This window comes from Cnephaeus nilssonii (genome assembly GCF_951640355.1).
Source record: "Cnephaeus nilssonii genome assembly, chromosome: 7".
NCBI classification, from domain to species: Eukaryota; Metazoa; Chordata; class Mammalia; order Chiroptera; family Vespertilionidae; genus Cnephaeus; species Cnephaeus nilssonii.
In genome coordinates, this window is record NC_137078.1 from 77840515 (window position 1) to 77857870 (window position 17356).

At 47.2% G+C, this 17356-nt stretch overlaps 1 protein-coding gene across 7 annotated transcripts in view; it reads left to right on the top strand.

The window, feature by feature from the left end:
- The window catches only part of PABPC4 (poly(A) binding protein cytoplasmic 4), a 20518-nt gene continuing 3162 nt past the window's right edge, over positions 1 to 17356 (top strand). Inside the window, exons 1-16 of one of the 7 annotated variants that reach the window (XM_079776672.1) lie at positions 4 to 1116; positions 5355 to 5548; positions 6285 to 6400; positions 7596 to 7735; positions 8087 to 8181; positions 8861 to 8998; positions 9816 to 9911; positions 11762 to 12034; positions 12335 to 12407; positions 12568 to 12687; positions 13174 to 13260; positions 13355 to 13482; positions 14678 to 14771; positions 14878 to 15008; positions 15202 to 15304; positions 16370 to 16693. In XM_079776672.1, the coding sequence (XP_079632798.1) occupies positions 924 to 1116; positions 5355 to 5548; positions 6285 to 6400; positions 7596 to 7735; positions 8087 to 8181; positions 8861 to 8998; positions 9816 to 9911; positions 11762 to 12034; positions 12335 to 12407; positions 12568 to 12687; positions 13174 to 13260; positions 13355 to 13482; positions 14678 to 14771; positions 14878 to 15008; positions 15202 to 15291 (1968 nt within the window). In that variant the 5' untranslated portion in view covers positions 4 to 923 and the 3' untranslated portion in view covers positions 15292 to 15304; positions 16370 to 16693. Of the gene's footprint in view, positions 1117 to 5354; positions 5549 to 6284; positions 6401 to 7595; positions 7736 to 8086; positions 8182 to 8860; positions 8999 to 9815; positions 9912 to 11761; positions 12035 to 12334; positions 12423 to 12567; positions 12688 to 13173; positions 13261 to 13354; positions 13483 to 14677; positions 14772 to 14877; positions 15009 to 15201; positions 15305 to 16369; positions 16694 to 17356 lie in introns of those variants that run through there. The other 6 variants (XM_079776674.1, XM_079776673.1, XM_079776670.1 and 3 more) reach the window with 6 other exon arrangements.

Here is a 17356-nt window from a genome sequence, read left to right on the forward strand (position 1 = left end):
CGCCCAGGTCGCGAGGCGCCCTTCGACCAGCAGCGCCCGGGGCGGGTATAAATGGAGCGGTGGCTCCCCCAGCCGCCTCTCTCCGCCCCGGGTCGCCGCAGCCTCTCCCGCTTTCGGGCTCAGTAGCCTGAAGAAAAAAAAAGAGAAAAAGATAAAAAAAAACTCGAAAACGCTCTAAAACCTGAAAAAAAAAAATAAAGAGAGAAAGAAAAAGCGAATCCTCCTCGGAGAACCCGCGGGGAAGTCACTTTTGCACGCTTCCGGCCTGCCCGCCGCCGCTGCCGCACCTGGGCGTCCGTCGGTCCCTGTCTGTCGGTCCGGTGGTGAGCCGCCCGCGTCCACGCGCCTCCGCGCTGCCGCCGCCGCCCGCGCCGCGTGGCAGCCCCGCGCCCCCGCCCCCCGCGCCGTCCTCCCCGCGCACCACGTGTCCGCGCTGCCCTTCGCGGCCCGGCGTGAAGGCGGCTGCGCGCTCGGCCCCCCAGGCTCGCCGCGCCGACACCGACAAATATTTTGCATCCCTCTTCCCCGGCTGCTGTAATCCTAAACCGCCAGCAGCCCGAGGCCTATATTTAACGAGAAACGCGTACCCCGGAGGCCGCGTGGGCACCGTTTGACTGGCTCTTCAAGAATTTTTGTAATTTGGAGGGAAGTCCCCATTTTAATACATTTAATTTTGGAAATTGGGAGCTGAAAATTACAAACTCCCCGGGAGGGCCATATTGTTTTTGAGAGCCTTTTGTCTGCGGTCCTGCAGTCTCGAGCGAGCCGCCCCCGAACTGCTCGGTGCCTCCCGCGGCTGAGCCTACGCCAGCTCTGCCACCTGTGAGCCGCGGCGCGGGCCCCGCTCCGGGAAGCACCCCTTTTGTCTCGTGTGGTCCTTGTGAGAAGTCCTGGCGGGGCTTGGGGTCGTGGGGGCTGGGGAGATGAACGCTGCCGCCAGCAGCTACCCCATGGCCTCCCTGTACGTGGGTGACCTGCACTCGGACGTCACCGAGGCCATGCTGTATGAAAAGTTCAGCCCTGCGGGGCCTGTGCTGTCCATCCGGGTCTGCCGCGATATGATCACCCGCCGCTCCCTGGGCTATGCCTACGTCAACTTCCAGCAGCCGGCCGACGGTGAGTAGAAGCTGTCCACAAATTCTCTGGGTCCCGGGGGCGGGGGGGTGGGGGGGGTGGGTGCCCAGGAGCCATCCACCAGGCAGGTCCCTACCCACATGGAGGGGGCACCACGACAGCACCCCTTGCCACAGAAGCCATGTGGGGAACCAGGATGCAGGGGTGGAGAACATGGGATCCTGGCCTCAGATGGCCCGAGTTTCAGTCTTGTTCCCACCACTTGCTAAACTGGGTGACCTTGGGCTCATCAGTGGTGGCAGTGGGGTTGGAACCCAAGGAGACCAAAATGGTTTCAGAAGGAAGTCACCGTCATCCCATGGTGTGTGTGGTCCGGTGGAGCTGTGGTCTGTGAGAGTCCCTTGGTGAGTGATCATGGGCAGGTGCCCTCGTAGGCCTGCCAGAAAGCACAATTGAAATACAATTCTTGCAGAAATTTTAGATTGCAAAAACTGCTGCCCCTTCTCCTACCTTTACCCTGGACTAAGAATCTGTTTGATTTTTGTGCTGATAAGCATCTTTCAAGGCAGGTAGGAAGCAGGGGAATAATTCTATGCGTTAAATTTGAGCAGGCACTTGAGTTAGCGCCACCAGAGCTTCGTGTGCCAGGCCAGCACCCTGATCTGGGTGTTTGCAGCTGGTGGGGGGTGGGGGGTGGGGGGTGGGGGGGGGGGTAGGGGATTTCTCTCTGGCTGAGGCCTGGTCTGTGGAGAATGGATCTCAATGTAGTCTGGGGAAGCACAGCTATAGAAATCGCTGGCTGATGGGAATTATCATTTCACCTGTGAACAGTGCTTTACACTTGTCAAAGCCCTTTACTTCCTCCCATCTGAAGACTATAGGGCTCCTGAGAAGGAAAAGACTGCAGAAGGTTGGAGGCCAGGCTGGGCCTGCCAGGGCAGTGCTCTGTGAACCCACATTGGGCCTTAGCTTGGAGCAGTGGAGTGGAGAGGTATGCCGCAGGCGTGGTGGCAGTGGTGAGGCCTGAGGAAACCTAATCAGGGGCTGCACATGACTCCAGATTAAAAAGGAACAACTGTAGAGATCATTACTGGGAGAAACAAGCCATTCTGTGGCAAAGGATCTCCAGGTCCTTATTTTTGTCCCTACTTTGTTTGCTGTCTGTGAAGCACAGAGAATGCCACTTGCCCAGGATGCAGCTGAGACCAGAGGGTAGGACTTGTTTGGATACACAAGGCACTGCTCCCATCAATTGAGTGTGCTCTGAGCTGACTTGGTCTGGCCACAGGCACAAAGAAGGTAGCTGAGTGTGGCCTTTTCAGGTGGGAGTAGTGGGTGTGTTGGCTGTTGCCTGCCTTCTTGACGACGCTTCTGAACAAAAGTCCTGTCACTTATAGTAGCAGAAGCCATTGGTCAGTGTTGTCTGCCAACACATAGCTCTGCAGGCCCTCTCCCTGCTATAAATAAGTGCAGCCCGATTTGTCAGGCTAAGCTGACTTGCCTTCTGCAGCACTGTCTGGAAATAGAAGGAGTTGTGTTGAAATGGGTTCCTTCTCTGCTAATTAATGAAACACAACACAAATTGGGGGTCCCAGGCTTTCTATCTCAGCTGGTCATCGCAAGCAAACTCCACTGTGCCTGGACCTTTCCTGAGATTTGGGTTTGCCCCATCCCCTACTTCCTGATCTCCTCCCCTCCCACTCTTGAGTATCACACCTGAAAAAGATGGAAAAGGTGGTTGGAAATGAGTGAAAAGGAGGTACTTCTTGGCTGGCTGGGCAGCTCGGCTTGTGGAGGGGCAGTTGGGGAATTTTGTTCCCTTTTTAAGTGAGACAGTGCCTTGAGGCAGAAAACCTCCCACCCCCCATTCCTTCATGGAGGACATTCCTGGGTAATACTATCATTGCATAAATCAGGGTAAATGGCCACCAGCCCTGGGTCCTTGTTACTACGAGTGAAGAGAATTACTCCTGACTGCATGTGATGATAAATTTTAGCTTCTGGTCCTTTAAATGGTCTCCATGGTGCACACATGGATTTGGTTGGGAAGCTAAGGAACCAAGGTTTTGGGTGGAGAATTTATTTGGACACCAAGGCGTTTGAAGGCCTGGAAATCACCAGGTGCAGGGCCTACGTGCACTGTCTACTTAGCAGAAAGATGCTGCAGTTTTATCTTTCTTGTCTCGTAATACAAAGAACATTTCTATGTGTGACCATGAATATTTATCTTTTGGTGATTGAGGCTTTTTATCTGAATCAATTTCTGTTCAGAAACTGAAAATATAAGAAACCGGGCTGAAACCAGGGATAGCACATTTTCAGTCCCAATCACTTGCTCACAGTTTTGTTAATTCTATATTCTGTACTAGCTTCATGTGTATAGCATAATGGTTAGACAATGGTGTTAGTTTCTTTCTTTCTTTTTTTTTTTTTAATACATTTTTATTGATTTCAGAGAGGAAAGAGAGAGAGAGATAGAAACATCAATAATGAGAATCTTTGATCAGCTGCCTCCTGCATGCTCCATACTGGGGATCAAGCCCATAACCCAGGCATGTACCCGCAACCCAGGCATGTGCCCTGGCCCGGGAATTAAATCTATGACCTCCTGGTTCATAGGTTGATTATTAACCACTGAGCCACGTGGGCCACCCAGGTGGGTGTTAGTTTTTTAATCACTAGTTAGCTGCATCGTTTAACCACCCTGAACAATACGTTTGTTAATTTTATAAAATGGATAATTTCATTTGTCCCACCTGTCACGGTGAGTGATAGGCTGCAATGTCTTTTATAAATGATAAAAAAGCTTAATCAAATAGGAGGTACAGTAGTTCCCCCTTATTTCCTGTTTTGCTTTCTACATTTTCAGTCAACCGTGGTCTAAAAATATTAAATGGAAAATTCCAGAAATAAGCAATTTATAAGTTTTAAATTGCACGCCATTCTGAGGAGCGTGATGAGATCTCCCGTCATCCTGCCCAGGACAAGTTATCCTTTGTCCAGCATATTCATGCTCTGTACACTATCCGCCAGTTGGTCAAGTCACTTAGTAGCTGTCTCAGTTATCAGATCGACGGCAGTAATGCAGTGCTTGTGCTCAAGTAACCCTTATTTTACTTGATAATGGCCCCAAAGCACAAGAGTAGTGATGCAGGCAATTCGGATATGCCAGAGAGAACTGGAAAGTGCTTCCTTTAAGTGAAAAGTTGAGTATAGTACAATAAGATATTTTGAGACAGAGAGACCACCTTCTTACAACTTTCATTACAGTGTATTGTGAAAATTGTTTCATTTTTTAAATTTTTTTAAAAATTTCTTTATTGATTAAGGTATCACATATTTGTCCTCATCCCCCCATGAAAATTGTTTCATTTTATTACTAGTTACTGCTAATCTCTTACTGTGCCTAATTTATAAATTAAGTTTTGCCATAGGTATGTATGTACAGGAAAAAAACATAAGGTTTGGTGCCATCCGTGGTTTCTGGCATCCACTGGGGGGTGTCTTGGAACAAATCCCCCACTACTGTGTTATCATTTGATCCTGGTGCCATAAGGCCATTTAGATGATCTTGCCTAACTCCCTTACCCAATACCCAACAAGGAGGCAGACCTAGAGGGGTTGAGACTTCAGCCATGAAGTAGATTACTTGGCTAGAACTTATTTTACCCTCAGTAGCAACACAGGCTAGAGCAGGGGTCCTCAAACTTTTTATTTTTATTTATTCATTTTTAATATATATTTTATTGATTTTTACAGAGAGAAAGGGGGAGAGATAGTCAGAAACATCAATGAGAGAGAAACATCGATCAGCTGCCTCCTGCATGCCCCCTACTGGGGATATGCCTGCAACCAAGGTACTTGCCCCTGACCAGAATCGAACCTGGGACCTTTCAGTCCGCAGGCTGACGCTCTATCCACTGAGCCAAACTGGTTTTGGCAGTCCTCAAACTTTTTAAACAGGAGGCCAGTTCACTGTCCCTCAGACTGTTAGAGGGCCGGACTATAGTTTAAAAAAAACTGAACAAATTCCTATGCACACTGCATATAACGTATTTTGAAGTAAAAAAACAAAACGGCAAAAACACCCGCATGTGGCCCGCGGGCCATAGTTTGAGGACGCCTGGGCTAGAGGCATCTGATGCCCTTTAATTTTAAAAGTTGCCTTTTATCAGAGTTACTACCTTGAAAAGTCCTGGGGTTACCTATTCCTGGGATAGTGGCAGTTACCTACGTGTGAGGTGTTTTATATCCTCGACTGAAATGTGTTTCTCTTGCAGCTGAGCGGGCCTTGGATACTATGAACTTTGATGTGATTAAGGGAAAGCCAATCCGCATCATGTGGTCTCAAAGGGATCCCTCTTTGAGAAAATCTGGTGTGGGAAACGTCTTCATCAAGAACTTGGACAAATCTATAGATAACAAGGCACTTTATGATACTTTTTCTGCGTTTGGAAACATTCTGTCCTGCAAGGTAAACACTGATTAAATTGCAGCAGAATAACTGTATTCTGAAAACAAGATAAATACTAAATGGGAAACTGCCTGGGTTTTGGGTGCCAGGGCATGTAAATTTTCAAAATTCTGGAAATGGCTCTTAGGCCTAAAAGTTCCCTGTAGATAATCTCATGCCACAACCTAGCATAACTAGCAGGTGCTTTTGTGTCTTTGTTCTACCCTCTGCCTGAAATATCCTTCCTGTCTTCTAACTTTGGAAAGCATGAAAAGGTTTCTGTTGGGGGCGGGAACCCAGAGCAGTGCCTGTGGTTTCCAGGAAGCTGTGTGTAGTCATTTTAGAAGCATAAACTCACCTTCATTTTCTCTGCACCTGTTTATGTGGAGAATTGCTAACAACTTGTGTGATGGTTGTTTACATGTCTAACCCCACACCAGACTGAAATTCTGTTACGGGCTTAAAAAATGTTTGTCTTTCTGCAGCACTGAGTTTTATACCCAGATCTCAGTGTTTTTAATGAAGAAAACATGTGGATAAAAGCAGCTTAATAGTGGCTACCATTTGTAAATGGAACATTATTGAGTGCCTGATGCTGTGGTGAGGGTTAGAAAAACCTTAATTGCTGTAGTCTGCAGTTTGCCCCTGGGTGGGCTAAAAGCCTCAGACATGGGAGAACCTGAGTAAGAGACCATATGGTTCTTGAATCTCAGGAGCTGACCAGTGGCATTAACGTGGCCTGCCTTGTCTTTGACAGGTGGTGTGTGACGAGAACGGCTCTAAGGGTTATGCTTTCGTTCACTTCGAGACCCAAGAGGCTGCAGACAAGGCCATCGAGAAGATGAACGGCATGCTCCTCAATGACCGCAAAGTGTGAGTGTCCCAGTCTGGAGCAACAGCCATCGCATGAGCCACCCATGGCCCCACCTCGGTATTAACTGACACACACAAGGCGGCTCCTGGTTCTCTCGGCCCAAGTGTGGCCTGCTCCTACCTCTCCACTCCTGGGCTGGTGAGTCTTCCTGCCAAGCCATGGCAGCCCTTGTGACTCGCCAAAGGTGGGCTTCCTGCCCAAGCCATGGCCTGCCGTCTCTCCCTTAAAAGTACATGTCTGGGTTTTATGATCATTGGCACCTGGGCTGGCTGGAAAATAGCTCTAAGCCCACTCTGAGCAGGGGTCTTGGCCAGCGGCAGAGTGGAGAGGGCCCTGGACTTACCAGGAGCTATAGATTAGCCATGTGACCTTGGTCTGTCCATGGGGTCACTTGCCAAATTGTCCCCAGATCTCCACTTGGCTAATTTATGACTCAGTAGCCTTTTAACACAGGCTGGCTCCACAGTAATCCTTAATTTGGTTACAATAAAAAAATCTCATCCCATCACAGAAGACACTATTTATAATAGACCTTGTTGCTTTGGTGTGGTTTATTGCAGAATGGAGATATGGAGATCTTAGCTAAACCATCAGGGAGAAGAGAGGAGAAGAGACAATAAGTCTTGGCTATAATAAACAAAAATCATTTCTGTTCTTTGCGTTGTTGAGCAGACCAGGGGATGGGTTACGTTGATAATGTGTATGTGCAAAGAAATCACTAGAGGGAAATCTAAAGATATTCAATGTATGGATATATTCCTATTAAGTGTAAACAACAATGAAATGAATAAAGTGAAAAATTAAAGGTCGTTCACTCCAGCAATTTCACTCCTCAGATTAACCACTGTTAACAGTTTGGTTTGTATCCTTCCAGACCTTTTCTATGCATTTACATAGATGCACAGAAATGGACGTTTAAAAAACATGGTCATCAGGTTTCTTCACGAAGGCAGTGTGATGTGGTAGGAGTAGCCTGGTGTGAACCAGGAGCCCTGGGGCTGGTCCCTGCAGGACAGTCCCGCTTCTTTTTCTTTCTATGGGGAGTTGGGCATTTCTGAGCTTGCTTTCTTGGTGGTTGGACTGGGACTTGTGTTTTAACCTCTCCTGTCAGCCTTTAACCTGCATTCCTTTGGGTCCCTGGAAATCATGGTTTGTTCCTCTGGATGATCACTGTTTTTCATGGGTTCCTTTTAGGTTTGTGGGCAGATTCAAGTCTCGGAAAGAGCGGGAAGCTGAGCTTGGGGCCAAAGCCAAGGAATTCACTAATGTGTATATCAAAAACTTTGGGGAAGAGGTGGATGATGAGAGTCTGAAAGAGCTGTTCAGCCAGTTTGGTGAGTCAGGTCCTTTGGCCCATGTGCCCTCTTTCATAGTCCACCAGACCTGGACCTCATCTGTTTTCAGTGAAGAGAAGAGGGCACCTAGACCCAGAAGTAAAATACCTCGCATGACAAAGGTCACAGGGTAGCTAAGAATAGATTCCAGGCCTCAGCTCTTGGCTTTACCTCGTCCAAGCTCCAAGGCCATCTCAGCAGCTTGGTCAGAATTAGAAGGCCAGGCACGGTGTCTCTTAGTAGTCCATCTGGGTTCAGCAAGAGGTTGCTTCAAGTGGGCTCCTTGAACTGTTGTACAGATGCAACTATGGTACAGATGGTGTTACTAATAGTTCTGTCCTTTGGTAATAGGTAAGACCTTAAGTGTCAAGGTGATGAGAGATCCCACTGGGAAATCCAAAGGCTTTGGCTTTGTGAGTTACGAAAAACACGAGGATGCCAATAAGGTGAGAGTACCACCAGGGTCGGGAAAATGTTATAGGAAGTGGCTCCAGAGTGCGGCTAGGGCCTTGGTAACACATAGAATGGAGCTGGAATTATCTAAGTGTCTGGTAGTGATGCACAGTCACTGTGCTCTGGAATGGCCGCCTTAAGGGGTTTTACATGTTACTGTATCAGTTAACTGTTTTCAAAGCACTTGGCACATACCTGTCACCTTAGCTCTTCGGCCTTGCAGGTTGAAAATAGGACAGGTGTTTGTTCCCATTCATAGGCAAGGGAACTCTGGGCCAGAGAGTTTGTGATTTGATAATAGGACAACAGCTACCTGTGGGCGAAGCACTATGCTAGGCCCTCGACATGTATCATTTAGTACCCACAAAAGAACTGAATCTAATGACAGCCAGATGATCAAGCCAGGCTCGTGCCTGCTACACTTGTATTTATACAGCTGTGCTATTTTCCCCCCTATGTTATCTGGGCCAATAACCCATCTAAATATTAACCCTGTGTTATTGATGAGGAAGTCTGAATTTGCTTAGCTGACTTCAGAGACAGAATGAAGTTAGTTTTTAGCCCTAAAGGAAGATTTCTTTCTTGGAATATTTGGTGAGTCTTACAGATCTCCAGAGCAAGGCCCCTGCCTCTGCATCCTGTTTTAAAGATGCATATTTATTTCTTCTTTAGGCTGTGGAAGAGATGAATGGAAAAGAAATCAGTGGGAAAGTCATTTTTGTAGGCCGTGCACAGAAGAAAGTGGAACGGCAGGCCGAGTTAAAACGGAAATTTGAACAGCTAAAGCAAGAGAGAATTAGTCGATATCAGGTGAGAGGTGGTCTTGGCACAGCCTACCAACAAGGAATTTACTATGTGTGTTGGCAGAGCAGCCAGATATTTAGCAGGCTTTCTCGGGGACTTGGAGCCTGCTCACCATCATCAGGCTTAAAAGGATATGCCTACCAGATATAGCAGCAATTCTAGAACAGAGACCAAAGAGATTAATTTATTCCTTTAGGGACTCTTCCAGAAGCCTCAGTCTTAGTTATGTGGGTTCCTTTTATTTAAATGATACGCATTTGTTTGGAATGGTGGCACGGAGAGCTCTGCTGGGATGAGTGGTCAGCCAGAGCAGCTGTGAGGAGATGATAATAGCATGTGAGTACATGGTGCTCCTATCAGAATCTTAGAGCAGTAGTTTCTCAACTTTGAGCCTGCATCCGAATCCCCTGCAGGGCTTGTTAAAACACGATTGCTGCCCCACTGGTGTAGCTCGGTTGGGCGGTGCCCCATACACTGAGAGGCTGCCACTTGATTCCTAGTCAGGGCACATGCTTGGGTTGTGGCCTCAATTCCTGCTAGGCGGCATGCAGGAGGCAGCTGATCGATGTTTCTCTCTGCTTCTCCCTTCCTCTCTCTAAAATCAGTAAAAACAAACACACAAGGGTTGCTGGGCCCCCGAGTTCATTAGGTTTGGATTCTGGCCTGAGAATTTACATTTCAAACAAGTACCCAAAGATGCTGATGCTGCTGGTCTGAGGTCCACACTTTGAGGACCACTGTCTTATGGACTATATGGGGGGCGGGGGAGCGGGGAGAGGTTAAAAAAAAAAAAGACTAATTAACAGTGATTCTTCTGCTGTAGGGGGTGAACCTCTACATTAAGAACTTGGATGACACTATTGATGATGAGAAGTTAAGGAAAGAGTTTTCTCCTTTCGGATCCATCACCAGTGCTAAGGTATTTTAAACTGAGATTCTCGGATTGAAAGCAGAAGTTGTAATCATTTAGCAGTTTATTGGCATTGGTTTCATTGACGGAATAGGATCTAAATTGTGTTCATTTCTGAGAGTAGCTACCACATTAATCTAACAAATTCCTCCTGGCATTCAATTAGCCATCTGAGCGTATGCTCTGGAGAATGACAATTCATTAGGTTATTCCTGCGCTGTCTTGTCTCCCAAGTCCTGGGGTATGGAGATGAATATGAGTCCCTCACTGCCAACCCCCCAGAGCACCTGAATCTTTCCCATTCTTTGCTGCTTCGTGCTAGTGTGGGGACAGATGGTGCCACAGTAAAGCAGAGGAAATCCAGACGGGTTGTTTTTCATTTGTCTTGCGGCCTGTCTCTACAGCTCTGCCACACTTTCTCCCTGAACGAAGGTATTGTGAGGATTTTAGAGCTGGGGTGAGAATTTCCATCCTGGTCTAAGAAAGAAGGAAAGATGAGTAGGAAGTTTGTTTTTCCATGCTTCAAAATTTGCCTCATTTGCTTGATTTTTCTTTGATAATCAAATCAACTGAGTTAGCAGGGTAAGTATGTGAACCCCATTTTAAAGTCAAGGAATTTTAGTTTTTGAGCAAGAGAATGCTAGTTATATCAGGATGGTGTGCTGTGGTTTTGGCACGTTGGGATTGTGACAGGGTCTGAGAGTTCTGGGTCATAGCCTGTTGCAGACTCTAGTCCTGCTCAGCAGCGGTGCAGCAGGTGTTGCAAAGTCCTCTAGGTGATGAGAAAGGAGGCCGGCTGAGCCCGTGAAGACTAGGTGACCCTGTCCTGGCGCTTAGCTTAAGTCACTCACAACCTGGGAGTGTCATCATCAGTTATAGCAGGGAGGTGAGCAGAGACCGCCCTGTGCGGTTTCTCTAGTTCCTCGTCCCTTCCGTCTTATCACCCCCATGACTGGCTTATCAGTGCAAGGAATGCTAGTCTCCTTGCTAATCAGCACAGTAGTCCAGTTGGCATTTGCAAGAAGAGAGCAAAAGAAATCTTGACGTTTCATAGGCACCATTTTTATGATCAGGGTGTCTTGATCTTACCTTGTTGGCCAGCTTCATAGGTAGAGAGTTGTTGGGTTAATACACATGTCCTTTACTCCCATGTCCTCCCCTTCAGGAGGCTCTCCAGGCACACACACATTCATATTGCTACCAGTACTTGTGAACAGACAGGCCAGGGAAAGTAATAAAGAACCTTTTCAGGTGGGGAAAGACTGCCTGAACCAGTGGGCATGTGGCTTTGTAGCTATTTGCCTCATGGACATTGAGGCTCAGCGGAGAAGTGTTTTGTTAATGTTGTACAGCTTAGAAGTTGCAGAGCCAGGACTAGAATCCAACTGTCTCCCAGCTGGTCATTTTTCCGCTGTTCCTCCCATTGAATAGCTATCATTGGTTTTAACTCCTTCCCACATGTAGTATTTCCAAAGCATATCCTGACCATGCTAACAGCTTATTAAAATGTTGTTCACTAAAGAATTAGGCAGATGAATTCTACAATTACATTGCTTAACATTACCTCCAGATCTCTTGTGGGTATCTAGAGATCGCTATGCTCCTGGATGTCAGGAAACATCTTTCAGTTCCTGGTTTTTAAACCATTAGCCATTTCATAGTGTTTGGGAACTTTAGAATCTAACCAAGAAAATGCCTAAGTCCTACCCTTAGAAGTTGTGACTCAATTGGTCTGGAACAGGGTGAACAAACCCTCTCCTAGACATGATTTCTCTTTCAGCAGAACCTAGGTTTTCTGAGTCTTAATAGCTGCTCGGACTTAGAACACCTTTTTTCTAAAGCTGGTTCCCTTTTTGTAGGTAATGCTGGAGGATGGGAGAAGCAAAGGGTTTGGCTTTGTCTGCTTCTCATCTCCTGAAGAGGCTACCAAAGCAGTCACTGAGATGAATGGACGCATCGTGGGCTCCAAGCCACTGTATGTTGCCCTGGCCCAGAGGAAGGAAGAGCGAAAGGCTCACCTGACCAACCAGTATATGCAGCGGGTGGCTGGAATGAGAGCACTCCCTGCCAATGCCATCTTAAATCAGTTCCAGCCTGCAGCTGGTGGCTACTTTGTGCCAGCAGTTCCACAGGTGCGTCTACTATACATTCATGGCTCCGGAACCTGCCCACTGATGGCGGCTCCTGCAATGGTCGTTGATATCAGAGTTCTAGAACGATAGGGAAGGGTCCGTCAAATAAAATGAAGAAGATTTATCCATGATCATATGTACAGTGGCAGGGATAAAATAAAATACTCTCCATTAACTGACCTTTTGAGTAGAGAGAGAGCCTCTTCCTGAATTAGCCAAGGCCTGGTAGTGAGATCAGATGCTTCTCTAGTGTGGACTCAGGTCCTTGAAATAAAATGGTTTGGGTGCTCTCTCTTACAGGCTCAGGGAAGGCCTCCATATTATACACCTAACCAGTTAGCACAGATGAGACCTAATCCACGCTGGCAGCAAGGTGGGAGACCTCAAGGTAGGTGGTGGGAAATGGATTGATTACCCAGGATATACCTACCCTGGTCTCCTCGGCCTCTCCTTCTTGCCCCTTCTCTGAGATGCAGCCTAAGTTCTGGTCCACATCATTCGTTGCTGATGTGCAACTTTTGTCTTTTCACCAGGCTTCCAAGGAATGCCAAGTGCTATACGCCAGTCTGGGCCTCGTCCAACTCTTCGCCATCTGGCTCCAACTGGTAATGCTCCGGCCTCTCGTGGCCTCCCTACTACTGCTCAGAGAGTCGGTGAGCAAACTGGCCTTGAGAAGCATGGCCTGGGGAGGAGGGATCAGGATGACTAGGTTCTGCCCAGGGTTGGTCAGTTTGTTGGCTCATCTTTGAGTCCTGGTTCTGTAGTCTTAGCTGTGTGCTTAGGTAGGTCAAAGGGGCAGAGAAACAATTCATTCTAGTGGTGCTGGTTACTTTTAAGAGTCTTTGCTTATTGGTGAGCCATGTGAACAAGGTTAGTGGTAGAAGTTTGTTAGCTGGATGACTAGAGGCAGCCCGTTCTTCTGGGTGGAGTTGGGAGAGTTAAGGAAACTTTTTTACAGAGTATGTCCTGTATTCCAAGAGGTGGAAAGAGTTGTATGTTACCTGTTGGCTGCTCCTTGAGAGTAGCAGTAGAGGCCCCATGTGTGATGTGTTTGAACATACTTTGGAATTTCTCCTTCTGTGGGGCGTGGCCAGTTGGACATCTGCCAACACTGATGTGCATTTGCTGGTCTGTTGTAGGGTCTGAGTGCCCGGACCGCTTGGCTATGGACTTTGGTGGGGCTGGTGCCGCCCAGCAAGGGCTGACTGACAGCTGCCAGTCTGGAGGTGGTATTGGATGCACACAGAATGGGGAAAGATGGGATTTGTCGGGTCTTTGCCCAGGCTGATGGGCTTTAATTTTACTTGTTCTTTTCCTAAGGTGTTCCCACAGCTGTGCAGAACTTAGCACCTCGTGCTGCTGTGGCTACTGCTGCTCCTCGGGCTGTTGCACCGTACAAGTATGCCTCCAGTGTCCGCAGCCCTCACCCTGCCATACCACCTCTGCAGGTGGGTCCACCAAACACCGCTAAAGGATTTCCCCCGTTCCCGTGCGATTTAAAAGATGCCTTGCTTTGATTCCTTAAATAGGTGTTAAATGCCTGCTCTGTGTCAGGATGCTGTGTCGTATGTGGTGACACTGCCCTTGAGGGGCCCTCTAGCGGGCCAGAGGGGGCTTAAAAGTGTTCTTCCTGAAACAGTTCTCTTGGATATGCCCCAGAGGAGACCGCTAGTGCTTTCTGCTTTCCTTTTTACAATATATGTGTGTTCATTCGGCTCATTGAGCTTCCATTTCTCTTTCACCTCTAATGGCTTAGTTGGATCCTTAGCTGCTCTGCAAGGTAATCAGTACATCGAGGCAGGAAAGAACTTCATGTCACAGAATTCAGCTTCAGAGGTGTTGAGTTGAGGTGGGGCAGTTGGACCCAGATATTAGGTTGTCTAAGCTGGAACTTGCTATCTCTGGAGCTGTGCCACCCAGGCAAGCCACGCCGCAACTGGTTTGTTGAAAAGCCCAATAGCACTTTGCTTGGAGGAGACACACCAGCCTTGTGATCCAGGAGCTGCTTCCTCCTGCTCCATGCCCTTGAAGTTGAATATTCCCCAGAACTTGATGCTATGTGAAACATTTTTTGCCTACAAGGCCCTACTTTTAGAGCTCTAACTGGCATTGACCTTGCATGTTGATAGTCCTCAAGTATTTGATACAATAAAAACATTTGGTACAATAAAGGTTATGTGGGATGTAATTATAAATGGTTTGATATGCATACCCTTTGACCTGGTCCTTACTAGGAATTCACTCTAAAGGAAAAAACTAATTTTTAGGAAAAGGCTATACATACACATGTTCACTGTACCTTATTTATTAACAAGGTTTTGAATTCTTGGGTAACCTTGGGTAAACAACCTTAAATAAATCAAAATCATTTGATAGATGGTTGCCAAGCATTGTAGGTTGTTTTATTTCCCTTCCAACAGCATGCTGTTCTTAGGGTAGTTGGCTGTGTGTCTGTTCCCACACCACGATTCCTCACCTCACACTCTCCACCCCTCAAGACTGCATTTAGTTCCTTGACAGCAAAGACAACTACTCCACCTCCTTTTTCACATAGTAGACTTTCAGGTGTTGAACGGTCACACTCTTGATCACCCTCGAGTGTCTTTTCCTTGGTGCTAACCCGCTGCCTCTCCTGGTTCCCAGGCACCCCAGCCTGCGGTCCATGTGCAGGGGCAGGAGCCCCTGACCGCCTCCATGCTGGCCGCAGCACCCCCCCAGGAACAGAAGCAGATGCTGGGTACGTGCTTGCAGAGGAGGGGGCCAGAGCCTGGTACTGACCTGGACACCACTGTCCATTCTTTCCTGGGATTCAACCTGGTTTTTACTTGAGTATCTTCCCATAGGCGAACGTTTGTTCCCTCTCATCCAAACCATGCATTCGAACCTGGCTGGAAAGATTACGGGAATGCTTCTAGAGATCGACAACTCCGAGCTGCTGCACATGCTGGAGTCCCCCGAGTCTCTCCGCTCCAAGGTGAGCATGGTGGTCTCAGCTGCGGATGATGACCGGTGGCCTTGGACCCCCACATGTGGCAGAGAGAAGGGGCCGCTGTGGTTTGGGTATTTGAGAAAGCAGCACCAGGAGAAGCCACCACTGGACCTGGGCATCAGGGAGGAGTGGAGGGGCTCTGCTTAGATGTCACTGACCACCTGGAGATTTCTCACAGGTGGATGAAGCTGTGGCAGTTCTGCAGGCTCATCATGCCAAGAAAGAAGCTGCCCAGAAGGTGGGCACTGTTGCTGCTGCTACCTCTTAGGCAAGGGAAAAACGTACGTTTGACTATTTTTTGTTTTCTATAATATTTTGACTTGTGAATATCTTCCTAAAATATTAGGGACAATATGTAGAGCCAGTTAACTTGGGGATGCTGCCATCTGGGTTTTTTTTTTTTTATCATCTGGATGAATTAACATGGAGAAAAGAGTACAGGTTATAAATTACAAGGAGCAAACAACAGTTTTCTCAATAAAGAGCACCTAGTTGGAAGTTCTGTATAGCTTATCCTTTCCTGATGGTTATAAGCAGATTTTCTTAAGAATCACATTTTGGTTTGGAATAATGATGACTATACAGGTAGTCATAATCAGATCTCACTGACTCATTTCTATGACCATCTTTCTGGTTTGAGATTGGTGAGGGTCAGCTGTGTATATAGCTACTGCTTAGCTCTGGGAACACAGTAGGCACAAGCCTTGGTGTCAAAATGGAAGAGACAGACACACACCTGACTATAATTACAGCATGTGTTCCAGTCGACTTCTGGACTTGGGGGCCATGGTCCCTGTCTGCAGGGGATGGTGAGTGAAGCTTAACTAGGACCTCTGACAAAGGCTGATAAAGGAGAGAACCAAATGAGCAGAGGCACAGTCAAGGAAAGTGCAGGTGGTAAGGGCTAGAGCTGGTATGTTTGGGGTTGAGTCATCATAGCCATGGCTCCTTGGCTTGTCGTTTGGAATTTAAGCAAGAGAACCATAAAACTACAAGTTTTTAGTACAGGATGGCTTAGAAGGAGGGGGTGTGTAAGAGTTTACAGACTAGTTATCCTCCAAGTCCGTGGTCTAAACTAGGTGTGCCCCTTCAGAGGACATTTGTCAATGTCAGGAGACATTTCTGGTTCTCCTAACTGGGAATGTGTCACTGGCATCTAGTGGGTATGGGCCCGGGATGCTGCTAAACATTCTACACTGCACAGGATAGCCCTAGCAGAATTTAATCCAGGCCAAGATGTGAGCACTGAGGTTGAGAAACCCTGCTCTGTAATACCTTTTATCAGCCAGAGATTTCAGTGAATCTCGGGTTCTTTTGATTATTTATGTTGGTGCCTTTCTTTTCAGGATTCAAAAGCCAAATAACCCCTCATGAAATTCAGCTCAAGGTTTGAAGACTTCCTAGCTTGTCCTATGGACCTCAACACTAAGAACCACAAATTGCAAATTTAATAGGTCATTTTGTATCAAAAGGTCAATTATGAAGCACCTAGAATTTTTCAATTAAAAAAATATATTCTCTGGGTTCTGCTACGGCTCAGACAGTGTTAACTTTTTTTTTTCTTCTCCTGTTGTGGGTTTTGATCTTCCCCCCTCCCCCAGAAATTGGTTTTATTTGATGTATCCAAGTCTTTAAGTTTCTCAATAAAGAAAAAACTCCATAAAACTGCCTATCTTGTGTTGTACTCTGATCAGTTTTATTCTACAAATCTCTCACTGGAAGTAATTTTAGGATGTAAATAGGGTCAAGTGAAGTTCTGTATAGCTTATTCTTTCCTGCAGTTATAAGCAGGCTATTTTGGGTTAGCTAGGTGTGCATAACTGTCCCATTTCTTTCTGTTATGGGAGGACTTTATAATTGCTCCATTTAACTTAAGGGAACAGGCATCTGATCAGAGCTGGCCTTGGATCTGCTATAGGGGTGGCATGTTTCTGAAGGACATGAGATATGCAGAACCTGGCCCCGCCCTCCATGACGTGCTGGTGGGATCCCATTTCTCTTCAACAGTCCTGCGTGCAGGTCAGCAGGTCCAGTTCCCCAAGTTCCGCAACTGGGGGTTTCCCCTGGCAGTGGTAAAGGCTTGGGAAGAGGTCTGAGTGGCAACAGCAAACAGTTGCTCAAATCCTGTTTTGTGGTTCCTTTAGTCCACAAAACCATATCTGGCCAAGGCTATAACAGTCTACGTTCCCTCCCTGTCCTCCATGAACCCTCCCTTTTTTCTTTCCTTGAGCTTGGCAGGCTCACCCATGCGATCCCATTCCTTGGAATGTTCTTCCGTTTTGGTCGGCTCTCCCTTTTCCTTAAGGTCTGGCCCAATCTACAGTAGATTCTCC